This window comes from Calliphora vicina, chromosome 3 (assembly GCF_958450345.1).
Source record: "Calliphora vicina chromosome 3, idCalVici1.1, whole genome shotgun sequence".
In the NCBI taxonomy this organism is placed as follows: domain Eukaryota; kingdom Metazoa; phylum Arthropoda; class Insecta; order Diptera; family Calliphoridae; genus Calliphora; species Calliphora vicina.
Genome location: NC_088782.1, coordinates 108,311,339 through 108,329,019, shown reverse-complemented (window position 1 = coordinate 108,329,019; position 17,681 = coordinate 108,311,339). Strand labels below are relative to the sequence as shown.

The 17,681-nt window shown below is 30.8% G+C and overlaps 1 protein-coding gene across 6 annotated transcripts in view; it reads right to left on the bottom strand.

The window, feature by feature from the left end:
- Window positions 1-4,267: 4,267 nt before the first annotated feature.
- LOC135956020 (hemicentin-1-like) overlaps window positions 4,268-17,681 on the bottom strand; it is a 317,925-nt gene continuing 304,511 nt past the window's right edge. For 4 of the 6 annotated variants that reach the window (XM_065506481.1, XM_065506483.1, XM_065506484.1 and 1 more), the window contains one exon: window positions 4,268-5,591. In XM_065506481.1, coding sequence (XP_065362553.1) covers window positions 5,445-5,591 — 147 coding nt within the window. In that variant the 3' untranslated portion in view covers window positions 4,268-5,444. Of the gene's footprint in view, window positions 5,592-11,216; window positions 11,360-17,681 lie in introns of all 6 variants that reach the window. The other 2 variants (XR_010576328.1, XR_010576329.1) reach the window with 1 other exon arrangement.

Sequence of the window (17,681 nt, the reverse complement as noted above, 5' to 3'; positions counted from 1 at the left end):
ATTCGCACAAAGTTTAAATACATTTACGATTATAGTTTTTCAGATATCCGAAATTAACAATTTACATTATATGAAAGGTGTCACGCCCACTAATGCAATACCGCGCATTTAAAAATTTTAAGACTTCCACATTAATAGTTCTCAAGATATTTTTAAATAACTATTTAAATTGTATGGAAGGTGACCCATTCCCTGTTCCGATCCCTTCCATTCTTGGCTAAACTTCATTCAGTGATAAGAAATGTATTCGTACAAAGTTTGAAGACTGTCATAATTATAGTTCAGCAGATATTGGAAAACAACTATTTATTTTGTATGGTTGGTGCCACGCCCATTTATCTAATCGTGCACATTTTCAACCAAGCTGCACACTATGGTACCGAAGTAAATCCTTCGAAGTTTTGCGGTTTTCATAACTACATTTAACCAGATATTCCATAATAATAATTTATTTTGTATGGTATGTGCCACGCCCACTTGAAATATCAAAAGAAATGCCTAATACCGCAGACAGACGATTGCTTTAATTTGCATTAACAGCAAACTAATGCGAATTGAAATTTAACTCTGACAGACGACAGTAAACAGCTGTTTATTTGTAAACAACTGTTTAATAGTCCAAAAATTTGTTGCAAATCGTTAAATTCTCTGCGAGATGTTAAGATTTTCCTAGTTAATTTGCCATGTAAAAAATATAAGGTAGACATGTTATACATCAATAGATAAGGGATTTTGTATACTTTTCAAAAATATAAATAACATTTGGCAATTAAAACAAGTAAGAAAGTATGGTCGGTCAAGCACGACCATATAATACCCTACACTAAGTAAAAGAGCAAAAACATTTTTCTTTTAAAATTTCAATAATTTATATTTTTGAGTGATTTTCGGAAGTGGGCTTTATATGGGGGCTATGACCAATTATAGACCGATCACCATGAAATTAGGTCGTGTGATTTATGTCTATATAAAAGTTGACTATGTTGAATTTTGTGAGTATACCAACATTTTTAAGCAATTTATGAATGTTAAAGTGATTTTCGGAAGCGGATCTATATGTAAGTTGTGACTAATTATGGACCTATCGTAACAAAGTTTAGTGACATGAATTTTGTATATATAAGACTTATTTGGATCGCAATTTTTGGAGATACATTTATAAATTAAACATTTATGACCGATAAAGTCCAATTTCGGGAGGACATTTGTATGGGGGCTAGGTGAAATAATGGACCGATTTCATCGAAATATCTTCAAAATTGAGACCTGTACTCCGCGCACAATGTTTACATGGACAGCCAGCCAGCCAGCCAGCCGACCAGACGGACGGACGGACATCGTTTAATCGACTCAGAAAGTGATTCTAAGTCGATCGGTATACTTTAAGGTGGGTGTTAGACTAATATTTTTGGGCGTTACAAACATCTGCACAAACGCATTATACCCTCCCCACTATGGTGGTGTAGGGTATAAATATGTCGCGAATATACAGATAACATTTTGGAATTAATTCAAAATAATACTTTGCCAGAATCATAACTTAAAGAAAATGTATTTATTTTTGGATTTTTTATTATTACTCAAAATTTTAGAAGCAAAAAAAGTATGAAATTCTCCCGAATTCTACATAAATTTCTTTTACAAAATACTCGATGAAATGTTTTGAAATAGATTGTGATTTTAAAGTTTGTCACAAGTTGCATATTGGAACACAGGCGGACCAAAAAAGGTGTCATTCCATACTGAAATTTAGTTATATAAAGCTTAATAGTTTATATAAAATAAACAAATGGAGGTATTATCATATAAGAAAGTTCTTTATAAATAAAAACCTTTGCAGTTATTTAGAATAAAGATTAAAAATTATCTTTTCGCTTAGTTTTTGGATTTTTGCAAAATAGTCAGAGAAAATAATGCGAGAAGATGTGGGCGAAAAGAAAACTTAGAAGATATTTTCAACTTTTTATTTGTTAACTCGGATTCAATAATTACGAAAACAAGAAAAATACCAAACAAATAAACAGGAACTACCCCAAGAAGTAAAAGAGTTTTTAGCAATACCATGTGAAATAACATCTGATTTTGAAAGTGATTCGTGTGATTCAGCAAATGATGATGAAAATTCCTTCTGAATAATAAATTACAATTTACATCCAAAATTTTTTAATTAATTTTTATATTTACATTATATTAGCAATTTTAATTTTACTTAATATATGACGAAATTGTTTTAATAAATATTTTTTCGCCTAAAAACATAAAATATTTACTATTTTATAAAAAAATATATAATTATTTACTTGTGTATAAAATGTTTTTGCAATTTTAGGATTTTTAGGTAGGTAAAACTAATTTTTTTTACATATTGAAAATCTATACAAAACTACCTTTTCAGTGATACCAATAATTCATACCAAACCTCAGACGTTTAATTATCGCCAAGATCCATATAGGTCTGCCCCAATGTGGATCGTTTTAAAAATTTAACATACCCGAGGTGTCCTACTTTGGGCCCATGTGGTCCATTCAAAACTTAAACTCGACAATACTTCCTCTTTGCGCTTGTGAAATTTCATTCAAATCGGGCTAACCGTTTATAAGTTACAGATCACCATAGTGGGGAGGGTATTATGCGTTTGTGCAGATGTGTGTAACGCCCAAAAATATTGGTCTAACACCCACCTTAACGTATACCGATCGACTTAGAATCACCTTCTGAGTCGATTAAACGATGTCCGTTCGTCCGTCTGGCTGGCTGTCCATGTAAACCTTGTGCGCAGAGTACAGGTCGCAAATTTGAAGATATATATTTAATTTATATATGTATCTACACAAATTTCGCTCCAAATAAGTTTTATATATACAAAATTCAAATTTTGTTACAATCGGTCCATAATTGGTCATAGCTCGCATTATAGACCTGATTCCGAAAATCACTTTAAAGTGCTTAAATCACTTAGAAATGTTGGTATATACACAAAATTCAACATAGTAAACTTTCATATAGACATAAATCACACGACCTAATTTTATGGTGATCGGTCCATAATTGGTCATAGCTCCCATATAAGGCCCACTTCCGAAATTCACTCACGAATATATATTTTAAAAAACCTTTGAATTTGAAACAGAATCAAAATTTTTTTGGAAATAATTGTGGCAACGGCTGGTCCGATCGAGATAAATGTGACGTGGGCTTAGCCAAGGAAAATTCGAGTTTAATTTGAAAAATGGACTCTAAAATTGATATAGGGCGGCGCTACGAGTGATCAAAGTAGGGTACTTCGACATTTAAATTTTTAAACACGTGCCATTGTTTTGTTTCCCATCCGATTTCAAAGATTTTTATAATTTTGGAAAATATGCATGTGCTATTTAACTCGTATAATTTCCGAGTTATAGGCACTTCAAAATTAAAATTTTGCACTCATTTTTTTTTTTTTTGAGTTACAAAACTAAATTACAAATAACATACAAGAGATTTCAGAGTTATATCAATTATCAATCCAAAAATAAACGACTTTATATTTATTAATTCCAAAAATAGAACACTTTTGCTCTTTTTTGAGCGAAAATGTGACTTAATTATTTTTATAAAAAAACGTTCTTTAAGAACATATAACAATTTTATGTTTTTCTGTAAGTTAGCTTCAAGTAGAACATTTTGGTATAAAAAACATGTCCTATTTTTTGAAAATGTCGCCCGTACACGCTTCGGAATTTATTTCATCAAAATTTAAAATGTTTGCCACATATTCTAAAATCCGAAAGCTGGGACCAGAAAATGGAAGGCAACTTTGAAAACCTTGATCTGTTCCCTATTTATATGCAAAATATTTTCCCAGCACCGAAAGAAATGTGGACCCTATGATTTTTGGGATTTTCTATCCAATTTTTAGGAATTGCGAGATTAACATTGACCTTTTGACAAGTTTTTTTCACAAAGCTGGGAAAATACTTTGTGAATAAATAGGAAACACATCAAGGTTTATAATAATAATTCGTCTGCCGAAAATGATATTTTTTGAGTTATGACGACATTGCAGCAAATGATATTTACATAGATATAAAATTAGAGATTTCGTTCCATACATTAATGAATAAAGCCATTTCATAATCTGAATATATGAATTTTCTTTTCAGTGTACTAACCCTTTCAACTTTGATATTCAGTAATTTTCTTTTCTTAATTAAAACACATCTTATACCTTTGTTTATTATGCACTTTTTATTGAAATATATTAACTTTGCAAAAATTGTATAAATCTTGTTTGATTATAAATTTCATTCTTTATTTTTTAATTCCTTTTTACTAATATTAACTTAAGTAACTTTATTTTTATAACAACATTTTATTTATTTATAAAGGGTATTTTGTTAAGCCCGATAGAACTTTCAATTGTAAAAAATAACACAAAAAAAAGTAAGTTTTCATAAAAAAAATGTTTGTATTCGAAAGATCAATACATGACATTAACATTTGAAAATGATTTCGGGCATGTGGCCACCGCGTCTAATCTTGATGAAGCGCATTCTGGATGTCCAATATTGGGCCACTTTTTCGAACATTGCTGGCCAAATGTCACGAATAACACGGTGAATTTTTATGAATGTAATGGAGTTTTTAGGGACTGCTCTGGATTGGTCTCACTCCATATTCGGCAATTCTGTGTTATTAATTATGCCAAAAATGAGCCGCATGACTGATATTTGCATAATTTGATAGCGTTGTTCAAGGTTCAGTCTACTCATGATGATTTGCCAGAGTATAATAATCATAAATTTTAAAAAGTGTTAGGAGTATGGCAGTTCGTTTGACAGTTAACCCTTTTGTAAGTTCTATCGGGCTTAAAAAAATACCCTTTTATGTGTAAATTGGTTTTTAGAAAAAAATTATAAATTTTATAATGCAAATAGTTGTAGCAATTAAATATATAATTAAAGATAATTCAATAAAGTAAACAAAATCAATAAAAAAACAAAAATAAAAATAATAATTAATATTAAAATAAAATATAACAACATATACATAAATACATCTTTTATATATAATATACAGATTGACAAATTAAATAAAAACAAACAATTAAATTTAAATTAAGACTTAATTTAACAAAAATAAAAAATACAAATATAAATCAAATTAAAAACACTTGTAATATATAAATAAATACTCTTAATTACAACCATTAAGAGAGAAAAAGAGTAGTAGTATTTTAGGTGTTGAAAAATTAAGGCAATTAACAGCCTTAATTTGTTTTTAAAAAAAAGGTTTTTTATAAAACAATTTTATTTATTTTTATTTATTTATTAAATCTTACAAAAATCAATATTATTTATTTGTTTGGTTTGTTTAAAATGCACTTATTAGTTTTAAATTTATGAGGAGGATGTCATGAAAAATTCTTTTGCTGATGTTTGGTAGTTATTTGTGAGAAAGTATTTTAATATTTGACTTCTTTTAAAGCTCCTTGTTTGTTCTTCTTGACCTGAGCGTATATGGAAGCAGCCTTGTAATCAATGGGACCATAGTGTTGACTTTCCAAATCGGCATAGATTAATTCATCATCGAAATTCAAAGCATTCAGGGGCTAAATGTTTGATAAGGTTGTAAATATTTCGAAATTTAATTAAAATTGTTCTCAATTTAAGGTGAAGAAAATTAACCTAAAATTTGAAAGCATGATTCGGTGGTAAGCAAAGTTAGTTAAAGATTAATTTGTTAATAAAAAGAAGTTAAGTAATAAGTAAAGAGACATCTGTTTCAAAAGTCCAGTTTTTCCCTAGTCTTACAAACAAAAATAATGCTAAAACTATGTATTTTTATCTCCCAGCAATTCTAGGAGACTGTCCCGAACTAGTAGTTTTACCTATCACTTAGGATGGCAACTAGTTACACAGGGATATCAAAAAAGTTATTTTGTGACTTTAAAAATAAAAATCCATCTAAAACAGTTATTTTTCAACGTAAAAATAAAAATTTCGCACGAAAATCTCAAAAAAACAGTTTTAAATAGCCATCATAAAAACAACTCATTTGAGGAGTTTTAATTTTTCCGTCATAAAATAAAACTCATTTTATGTAAATTTACACCTAAAGCTTTCCGCTGGTCAGGTCATTACAATTTGAAAAACCCCTTGCATTGCAATTGAATAATTTTTCATTAAAACAAAATCAAGTGGGATCTTAAGTTTTATACCCCACACCACCATAGTGGTGAGGGTATTATGCGTTTGTGCAGATGTTTGTAACGCCCAAAAATATTAGTCTAACACCCACCTTAAACTGTACCGACTTAGAATCACTTTCTGAGTCGATTAAACGATGTCCGTCCGTCCGTCCTTCTGGTCGGCTGGCTGGCTGTCCATGTAAACCTTGTGCGCAGAGTACAGGTCGCAATTTTGAAGATATTTCGATCAAATTTGGTACATATTATTTTTTCGGCCCAGGGACCAAGCCTATTGAAACTGGCTGAAATCGGTCCATTATTTCACCTAGCCCCCATACAAATGTCCTTCCGAAATTGGACTTTATCGGACATAAATATTTAATTTATAAATGTATCTTCACAAATTGCTCTCCAAATAAGTTTTATATATACAAAATTCATATCACCAAATTTTGTTACGATCGGTCCATAATTAGTCATAGCTCCCATATAGACCCGCTTCCGAAAATCACTTTAACGTGCATAAATCGCTTAAAAATGTTGGTATACTCACAAAATTCAACATAGTAAACTTTCATATAGACACAAATAATTTAATGGTGATCGGTCCATAATTGGTCATAGTCCACTTCCGAAAATCACTCAAAAATATAAATTATTGAAATTTTAAAAGAAAAATGTTTTTGCTCTTTTACTTAGTGTAGGGTATTATATGGTCGGGCTTGACCGACCATACTGTCTTATTTGTTATTGTTTGATTCCAATTATCAAATTGTAAGCGAAAAGAGTTTTATTTTTTGATGGGAAAAATAAAACTCCTCTTATGACTTTTATTTTATGACGGAAAAAATAAAAGTCCTCAAATGAGTTTTATATGACGGCTATTTAAACTCCTTTTTTAAGTGTTTCCTGCGAACTTTTATTTTTACGTTGAAAAATAACTGTTAATGTCATTATAGATTCTGAAAGAGCACGTCAACACGAATCCATTGGTATATAACAGTATAGTTAGGTTGACTCTAACATAGAGATTTTTTGATTTCAAATTTTCTGGATAACCGCTATTTACGGTCCCTAAAGCTAACTACTTGACTAGTACTTTTAACGCGTATATATCATAAAGAGGGGGTTTGACCCTCTCAGATTACAATGAGAATGTCTGATAGCTGGTCCAAAGTACTCAATGCATTGTATTCACATACTTGTTATACCTAGCCGGTTACTTCATCAGTTCCATTACTAGTTATTTTAACATGTTCGGGGGCTAATTGACCTCAAATAGACAGTTGAAAAGGATTGCATAGACAGTCCAAAAACCGATTGCTTGTAAACAAATATTCAATCGGCAAATCTCAAAATGATTACTTCTGGTGGGTAAAATAATTACTTTCTAAAGTGCGTTACAAAATGAACTTTTGAAGTGACTACTTTCCAGGCTACTTAGAGATACTAAAATAGCAATTGTCTTCACGCTTGATTACATCGAATGTCAGTATATTTAAGCAACAAGAAAATAAATTGTATGAGAATTATATCAATACAATTTGTATAAAACCAATTTTTACGAATTACTGACTATAGATTACTTAGGGACACTTAAATGACAATTGTCTTCCTACTAGATTACCTGGGATGTACAAAGTAACCAATTGATTTATCGCTGCACTACAAAGAACACATACCTGTCAAGTGGCCCAAAATATATCAATTTGAGTCAGCCAAGTGATCAGACATTAGTGGCAATTACTCTCTATAATGAAGACATTGAATAATTGCTTAACTGCATTGTCTGTTTAGTTGTCGTTACAAATTGCGATTACAGCAACTAAAACAAATAAAGCAGAGAGTCTTCGGAGTTTCAGTTTCATTATAAATTCTCTCTCTATGCAGATATAATAATTACAGTCAGCCTTAAAAGAGTAAAAGCTAAATAAGACCTTATTTTGTCCAGTGTTTAAAAAACTAGACTACAAGTAGCAGTAGCAATGAAAAAACACAAGTAGTCTAGTTAAAAAATTAATAAAAACTCGGAATCAATAATTACTACTACTACTGCTACCTTCACATTTTGGTAGCAATAGTTGTAGTAGTACTAATAAAAGAAAAATTTAAAAGTAGCAGAGTAATTTATTTTCTATTGCTACCTTAAAAAAGAAAAAGTTTTGATGTAGCAGTCATTAGTTTTTTATTAATTCTGCTACTTTTAAAATTTAGTAGTAATAGAAGTAGCAGTTAAGGTAGTAGAAGAAGTAGCAGTTAAGTAGCAGTTGAAGTAGCAGCTAAGTAGCAGTTGAGGTAGCAATAAAATAAGTCAAAAATAAAAATCTTCAGCCAAAAAAGTATATTATGTGTTGTTGTTGTGAATGTATATTTGTGTATGTTGGTCGTGTTGTAAACAAAAGTTCGGCTTTTTTGTTATACACACAGAAAACACGATCTTTCTGTTAGCAACACGAACATCTGAGACGAATAAAATCGAACAATTCTTTCAAACTCTCTCAAAACAAAAACAACACACAGTGTTTAATTCTGTCAATTTTGGTGTTATGACTGAAGATTTTCTTTTTTGACTACTTTTATTGCTACCTTAACTGCTGCATCAACTGCTACTTTACTGCTACCTTAAAAATTAAAACTCGATATAGAGCAGTAGCAATGATTTATATTTTTATGCTACTACTCCATTTACAATTCAAGTTTTACTACTGCTCTGTTAAGAGTTTTATATTTTGAAGGTAGCAGTAGTTTTAAAAAAACAAGAAAACGAAAAAAGACAAATGCTACTGCTATCGCTACATACACTTTTTTGAAGCAGTAGTTGTAGCAACAGTTAAAAATTTGTTAGTTATCGTAGCTTTTTGAACACTGATTTTGTCATGACTAAAAGTTTGAATACCTAGATGAACTCAAATGTGTTAAACTTTAGAGATTGGGAGCTTATCCTTTGTTCTAATGAGTCTTCGGAATTTAGATTTATTTCTCTCTCCTCTCTATGGAGACACAGCAATTACAGTTAGACTTGAAAGAGTAAATGCAAAGTAGGGACTTATTTTGATATGACTAGAAGTTCAAATACCTAGATGAACTCAAAAATGTTAAACTTTAGAGATTGTGAGCTAATCCTTTGTTCTAATGAATCTTTGGAGTTTAGATTTCTTTCTCTCTCCTCTCTATGGAGATACAGCAATTACAGTTAGACTTGAAAGAGTAAATTCAAAATTGGAACTTATTTTATATGACCAAAAGTTCAAATACCTAAATGAACTCAAATGTGTTACAATTTAGAGATTGATAGCTAATAATTTGTTCTAACAAGTCTTCGGAGTTTAAATTTTATTCTCTCTCTATCCAGATATAACAATTGCAGTTAAACTTAAAAGAGTGAAAGCAAAGTAGGAACTTATTTTATATGACCAAAAGTTCAAATACCTAAATGAACTCAAGAGTGTTAAAATTTAGAGATTGGGAGCTAATAATTTGTTCTAATGAGTCTTCGGAGATTACATTTCATTTTCTCTCCTCTCTTTATGCAGACATAACAATTACAGTTAAACTTAAATGAGTAAAAGCCAAGCAGGAACTTATTTTGATTTGATTGAAAGTTCAAATACCTAGATGAACTCAAATGTTTTAAACTTTAGAGATTGGGAGCTAATCCTTTGTTCTAATGAGTCTTAGGAGTTTAAGTTTTATTCTCTCCCCTCTCTCTATGCAGATATAATAATTAGAGTTAAACTTAAAAGAGTAAAAGCTAAGTAGGTACTTATTTTGATTTGACTGAAAGTTCATATACCTAGATGAACTCAAATGTTTTAAACTTTAGAGATTGGGAGCTAATAATTTGTTCTAATGAGTCTTCGGAGTTTAAGTTTTATTCTCTCCCCTCTCTCTATGCAGATATAATAATTAGAGTTAAACTTAAAAGAGTAAAAGCTAAGTAGGAACTTATTTTGACATTACTAAAAGTTCCAATATCAAGATGAAATCAAATTTTTTAAACTTTAGTGATTGCGGGCTAATCCTTTGTTCTAATAAGTCTTTGGAGTTTAGATTTCATTCTATCTCCTCTCTCTATGCAAATATAACAATTACAGTCAGACTTAAAAGAGCAAAAGCAAAGTTGAAACTCATTTTGTCATGACTAAACGTTCAAATACCCTAGATGAACTCAAAGGTTTTAAACTTTAGAGATTGCGGGCTAATGCTTTGTTCTAATGAGTCTTTGGAGTTCATATTTCTTTCTCTCTCCTCTCTATGGAGATACAGCAATTACAGTTAGACTAGAAAGGTATTGACAGTCAGTGGGGCCATATTAGTGTCAAATATATTTGTTATTATTCAGTCGCAGATGTGAAATTATCAGGGTTCGTTGGTTGAATCGTAATCATCATCTTTAGGGACGAGGCTGAGACTCGGTCTTGTTGAAAAACTCGTCGTATGAATGTTGAAACATAGTTGGAACCTACCTTTTGTCAAGTAAATTCTAAAGAGCAGGTCTTGTTGGTATAAATCATCAAGAAATCCAAAACTACTAATTTAAATATTTCATTACACTTTTGTTAATCACATTTTAGTTTTATTAGTAATACTTACGTGCCCCTAATAACCAAATTAATCTAAACGAAATGTTAGTTTCAAACAGTTAAACAGGAAACTTCCTACTTAAAGTAGAAATACAGAAAAAAAGACATGCAAAAGTTAATAATTTATTAAACTGTCGTGCGTCATTAAACAACAATATAAAAGTTAAACAATGATTAACAGGACAACACAACAAATAACACAATCCATACAACGACAAAACGAACATTTGAAATGACAATGAAATGAAAGCAAACAATTTTAACGTTTTCTTTTACAAAACTTCCTACTAATACAAGAATCGAGGGCTAGAATTTGATTTCGTTTGTTTTCAAACGACAGTTTATAAATTATTAACTTTATTTCTTTTTTTATTTGCTAACTTTAAAATTGCTTAGAGAAAGATTTTTGTTTTTTTTAAGGAACTTATTTAAAATTGTTGTAAATATATATGGAAAAAATTACCTTTTGCTTTGCTTTATTTTTTTTATCAATTTAATTTAAAAAGAATTTGTGTTTTTTTTTGGTTCATTTATGATTTGTTTTAAAAGTAATAGGAATTAAAATATATAGGTATTACTGCCTTTGTACGGATCCACAAAATCTTGCTAAGAAAAATTGAGAAAAAATTTTAGTTATAGAGATTTTTGTTTTTTTTTTTTTTGTTTTGTTAAGAAAGTTAACGAATGTTTTGAAAGTGTGATTAAAAGTCAGGTGTGGTGTGAGGTGATATGAATAAAACAAAATGGTGTATTTGTGAATTAAATATAAGATAACAACCCCTAACTGAGAAAATATCTTAACCAATCGATCATTATGGTATATCAAGTAGCGTCACAAAGTTATAGCAAACAAATTTCAGATTACGTGCACTTCATATAGTGGGAGAAATTAAACAAAAAGTGGAAATAAATCTGTAACTTCTAAACGTATAGCCTGATTTTAATACAATTTCACACGACCATAGAGGATTCCCATGTTTTTGAAAAAAGTCTTTTATTAGTAATCAAATTCTTAAATATTTTATACATTTTTTAAAATAAGACACAATTTCCTATACGTTGATATAAGTGAACGGGAAAAGTTCGATTTTGCAAAAAAAGTCAAAAATTGTATGTATTGAGTTAACAATAATTTATTTTAATTTCGGAAAAAAATGTAGAAAAATTTTTATTTTAATTTTTTTTTGAAAGATTAATGAAATAGCTTTCTCAACTATTTGGGACACAGTTTGCTAAGAACAATAGGTAATAAGTTACAAGGATGAGAAAAAACCCCTACTTGGCCGAACTGTCAAATTAAGACCCCCTCTAACTCAGACAGACTCCACCGATCTTGTTGAAAAATTGTGTCCAATAGAACCAACCTTGGTGCAAATTTCATCCCGATCGGAAGACATTGATTTCAAAAGTTGGTTCACTTGACATGAAATCCCCCATATACAAAGTAAGTATACTTGTTATAATTATCACATATTAAGTATACGCTTACATGACCAATGCAAAAAATACGATTTTTGTACCCTTTAGGGTATAAATAAGTTTGTCATTCCGTTTGTAATTTCTACATTTTTCATTTGCGACCCCACAAAGTATATATATTCTGGATCATTATAAATCCGTCTGTACGACTATGCTTATGTCCGTCGGTATGTTGAAATAATTTTTCCGTAGCCCCCAAATGATTCATACATCAATATATCGGGCTCGGTTGCTTTTAAAATCGAGAAAATCGGCCCACAAATAGCTGAGATATAAGGAAAAATCCGGTACAGCCTCGATTTTTGGCCTATTTTGTATCTATATCTGGATTACTAAGTCAGTAATATAGACAATATGGATTTCTAATGATAGATCCATTGCAACGATGTATATAAGAATATAGTAAGATGGACCTATAACGGGTTATATCGGGAAAAATATTTTATACCTGAAATTTTTTTTTTCACCAAAAATTTATTTTTGTCATAAATTATAAAAAAAAAATAAATAAAAAACAAACAAAATTTGAAAAAACTTTTTTAAAAAAATTTTAAATTTTGTTTATATAAAAATATTAAAAAAAAATTATTTTAAAGTATTATTTTATTAAGGGTATATAAGATTAGGCACAGCCGAAGATAGCATTTCGGATTATTGATAGTCCAACACCGAAATTATGAATCAAATCGGTTAAAATAAGCCCGCACCACATCGGATCTAAAGTTTGAAAATGATTCTACGAAGGAAAAATTTATATTTCTTTTCAGTTGGACTGCAATCATCTTACTTACTACTTATGAAAAACATATTTAAAATTTTTAGTCAGAATTTTAGGTCATATAGTTTTTTTTAACTTACGAAATGGTTAACTGTCAAACGAATTGTCGTGCTCACTTTTCCGATCTGTATTCTCTGGCAAGTCACCATGAATATATTGAAGCTTGAACAACGACACCAAATTATTTAAAATTTACTTTGAAAATTATTAATAGGTTCGCTGTTTACGCTTTGGGGGCATTATCTGATCTTATTTCTTCAAAAATGAACACGGAGCACGCGTTAGTGGATCAAAATTGGAAGCCCAGAATGAACAAACCCAATATACCCACTCCACTATTGTGGTGTAGGGTATAAATATGAAATTTTTGATCTCATATTTATGATAAGCGACCATAAATCCATCAAAGTACTTTCGCTTTTGCTTCGAAAATGTCAAAAAGTGCCGCCAAAGCTTATGGTGCATGTGTTCCATCCGTTTCAATGTGTAAGAGATGGTTTATGCGATTCTGAGGTGTTGATTTTGACAGGAAAGCCAGTAAAGTTTGAAGACCCAGAATTGGAGGCATGAAAATTGTTGGTAAACTCAACAAGAGCTTGTAAAATCATTGGGAGTTACTCAAGCAGCAATTTCGAAACATTTGGGAGCAGCGGGATACATCCAAATGATGGGAAATTGGGTACCATACGGATTGAAGACGAGAGACTTTGAAAGTCGATAATGCATGTCTGAAATACTGCTTGATCGCTATAAAAGAAAATATATTTTGCTCGGAATCATGACTTGCAATGAAACATGGATGCATTGAGATAACCCCAAGCATAGGATATCGTGAAGCCCGGCCAACCAGCCGAATAGATAACAAAGCAAAATATCCTTGGCTCTACGGTAATGGTCTGTAATTTGGGAGCAAAAGGTACTATCTATTATGAATTGCTGAAATCTGAGCAGACCATCACAGGATACCTATACCGAATGCAACAGATTTTTTTGTACTGAGTATTTGCCGAAAAGCTTAGAATATTTGGCAAGACATGTTGCAATACCTTTTAAAAAGTATTAAATTCGTATGTCCACTATCAAGTCACTTGCGGAAGAACTTCAGCAAGTATTTTCTGAGCTGTTTCCAATAAAACTGAAACATGCGGAAGTCTTCTTCCAGAAGTAGTTTATCGAAGTTATTACTACGAACTTGCTGCATGAACTTGCAGATATGTTTCCACGCAACGTGAGTAGAGCTTGCAGTAGAGTTTGCCTTTTTTACGAATGACAATGTATACATCGCCTCATATTTGATTAAAAAGAAAAATCAAATTAAAAACAAGTTAGAGCGGTATATTCGGCTTTGCCGAATCTTAAATACCCTCCACCTGATACATATTTCTTAGGTTGATATATATGGTAGCTATAACCAATTATAGGCCGATCATCATAGAATTAGGTATAGCGATTTTGGTATATATGGGGATTATTTATGACAAATTTCAACTTAATAGCGATATTTATAATATATTTATGATTTTCGGAGGTGAACTTTATATGGGTACTATGGTCAAATATGGGCAGATCCACAAAAAATTTTGTGTTGTGATTTCTTTTAGCACAAAAATTATTTTTGCTGAATTTTGTATAGATACTGCAATTCTGAAGGCATTTATAGACCACAAAATCATATTTTGAGAAGAGATTTGTATGGGGGCTAGGAGAAATCTTGAACCGATTCTTAAAATGTTCACCACAGCTAGTCCTTTTATTATCTACCAATTCTGTTTGCGTATTTTGGACGTGAGCGTGTTTTACACAGACGGACAGACGGACATGGCACAATCGTCTTAAAATTTCATAAGGATCAAGAAAATATATACTTTGTTGGGTCTCAGATGAATATTTCTCAATGTTACATACGGAATGACAAACTTATATATACCCTCAATCACCACTTATGGTGGTGGAAGGTATAGATATAAACAAAATGAAGTGTTTGGGTGAGATATTGTAGATTTAAGTTTTCAAAATACATTACCTGAACAATTGCGGACCGAAGATTCAATGCATCTAAAAAATTTCTTGAGACTATCTAATGATGATTTTGAATACATTTTATCTTTATACTACAATTAGATTTGCTATAACTCCAAAAGATCGGCTTTTAGTTATTCTTCCAAAAAAACACAAAACTAAACTGAAAACAGAAGAGACTTTACCCGACTTCTTCTGCAAAAACTTCACTGTAAGTCGTTCAAGTTACTTCCAGCAAGCAACAAACACGTGTTTCCACATAATTACTGCAAGAAAATTCAGCAAGCCGTGACTTCTGGATGTCGACTTCCAAAACGTGTTTACATGGCAAAAACTTCTGGAAGTCACTTCTGGAATCAAGTTCCACAAGAAAACTTTGTAGTGTACACACGGCTTAAGAATGAAGTAGTTGGGAAGTTTTGCCTCACCCAACTTATAGCCGAGACTGTGCCCCGTGCTCCTACTGCTTGTTTCGATCGATACATAACGCTCTCTCTGCGATACGCTTCAATCCATATGTTGCCACTCGGACTCCATATGTTGCCAGAGAGATGGGAAAAGGTCATAGCTAATATTGGCCAATACTTTCAATAAATTTACATTGTACAAATGTTTCAAAATAAAAGCTAAACATTTAAAAATATTCCGCATTTTTAAGTCACACACCAAATGTGAACATTTTTATATCATATTCATGATCAGCGACAACAAATCCATCTTTCGCCATATTGCATCCGAGTATTTCTGGAAAATAAAATCATATGTCGGTCTGATATTTTCATTTTAATTTTTTTCAGATTCTTTTCTTCAAAATGACTCCATATCTCAATTTCATCCGCCAAAAGTCCAACATTTGTTAATTCCGATTTCCAAAATTTTAATGCCATTCAATAGTAAACACATTGAAACAAAGGTAGCCAAAAAATTAGATACAAATATTGTCAATTGTGTGCGTGATATGCTGTTAAATTCAAATATTTTATATCATTTTATAAAAAAAGTGATTTTTGTAAATTTGATCAGAAGTAAAATATCATCACTCGCAAACTATTGTCGATAATTTAATGATTTTTTTGTTGTTATGTTGGCAGGATAACAGTATTTAAGAACTGGTATGATTTGTCACCGTACAGTTTATACGTGATGTGTTATTCATTTTTTTCTCAGGTGATAAATTTTAGTCAAATTTGAATTTCAGTGGAATAAAAGTGCTTAGGGTCAAAAGGGGTTAAACAAGTTTTACTACCAGAAGAAAGGCTAAAGTGTCCCCTTTAAGCCTATATATACTTGTTGACCTGCTTTGACCTGTTTGTTGAACACTTTTTTCATTTGAATGAAATTACTCCCAAACTTGTTTCTATTTTTATTATACCTGTTCATTTGACTGGCACAAAGTACAAGTCGCAATTTTGAAGATATTCCGATAAAATTTGGTACATACATTTTTTTTCGGCCCGAGGTCGAAGCCTATTGAAAATGACTGAAATCAGTCCATTATTTCACCTAGCACCCATACAAATGTTCTCCGGAAGTTATACTTTATCGGTCGTAAATGGTTAATTTATATAGGTATCTACACAAATTTTGCTCCAAATAAATCTTATATAAACAGAATTAATGTCACCTAATTTTATGATGATCGGTCCATAATTAGTCATAGCTCCCATATAATGCCCGCTTCCGAAAATCTCTTTAACGAGCATAAATCTCTTAAAAATGTTGGTGTAAACACAAAATTCAACAAAAATAACTTCCATATAGACATAAATCGCATGACCTAATTTCATGGCGATGGGTCCATAATTAGTCATAGCCCCCATATAAGACCCGCTTCCGAAAATCATTCACGAAAATAAATTATAGTGTAGAGCTTGGCCGAACATACTTCCTTACATGTTTTTATCTGCTGATAACAAAAAATTTGCATTTTCATACTAAATGCTATACAAAAATTAAAAGTTCAACTTTATTTGCTCAACAACTGCTGAACCGATTTTAATGAAATTAAAACTGGAGAAAAATTCAAAAATGTCTAAAATGTCTCTATCGGTTCAAAAGTTACAGAGTTTTGGCCGATGAAAAACAATAATGAGCCACTGTGCGGCGATAATAACTTTTAAAATCTTATCCGGGAAGTCAAATTCGGTATTTGACTTCGGTTCGTAATGAAAATCGTATTTTATAGAATTGACCATGACACAGCAATATAAGGTACACACAATAGAAAACAAATTCATAATTATACAATCCTTGGAACGTTATACAAAAGAAAATATGAAAAAATACGAAAAAATCAAAAACAAAGTTTGACATTATAGGGGTAAATATTGAAAACTCTCACTAGTGATTCTACCTTCTACAATTATTGTATCATGGAATTGACTAAATTCATTTTTATAATTTTAATTGATTTTTACTTAAAGAATTTTTTGAATACTTTAACCACTTTGTTTTAATACATATCACTTACCTAAGCATAATAAAAATGTTTCAATAATGTTGTCATGTTTTAGAGTATTTCCGGAATTCAATATTTTCACTGGTTTTTGCTATCTGAAGATTTTGCATTGTTAAGTATTAAGTTTTCTTGGTAATAAAACGCCAGTAAATATTTTTGCCTTTTTTAATCATTATTATTATTTTTGTTTGTTT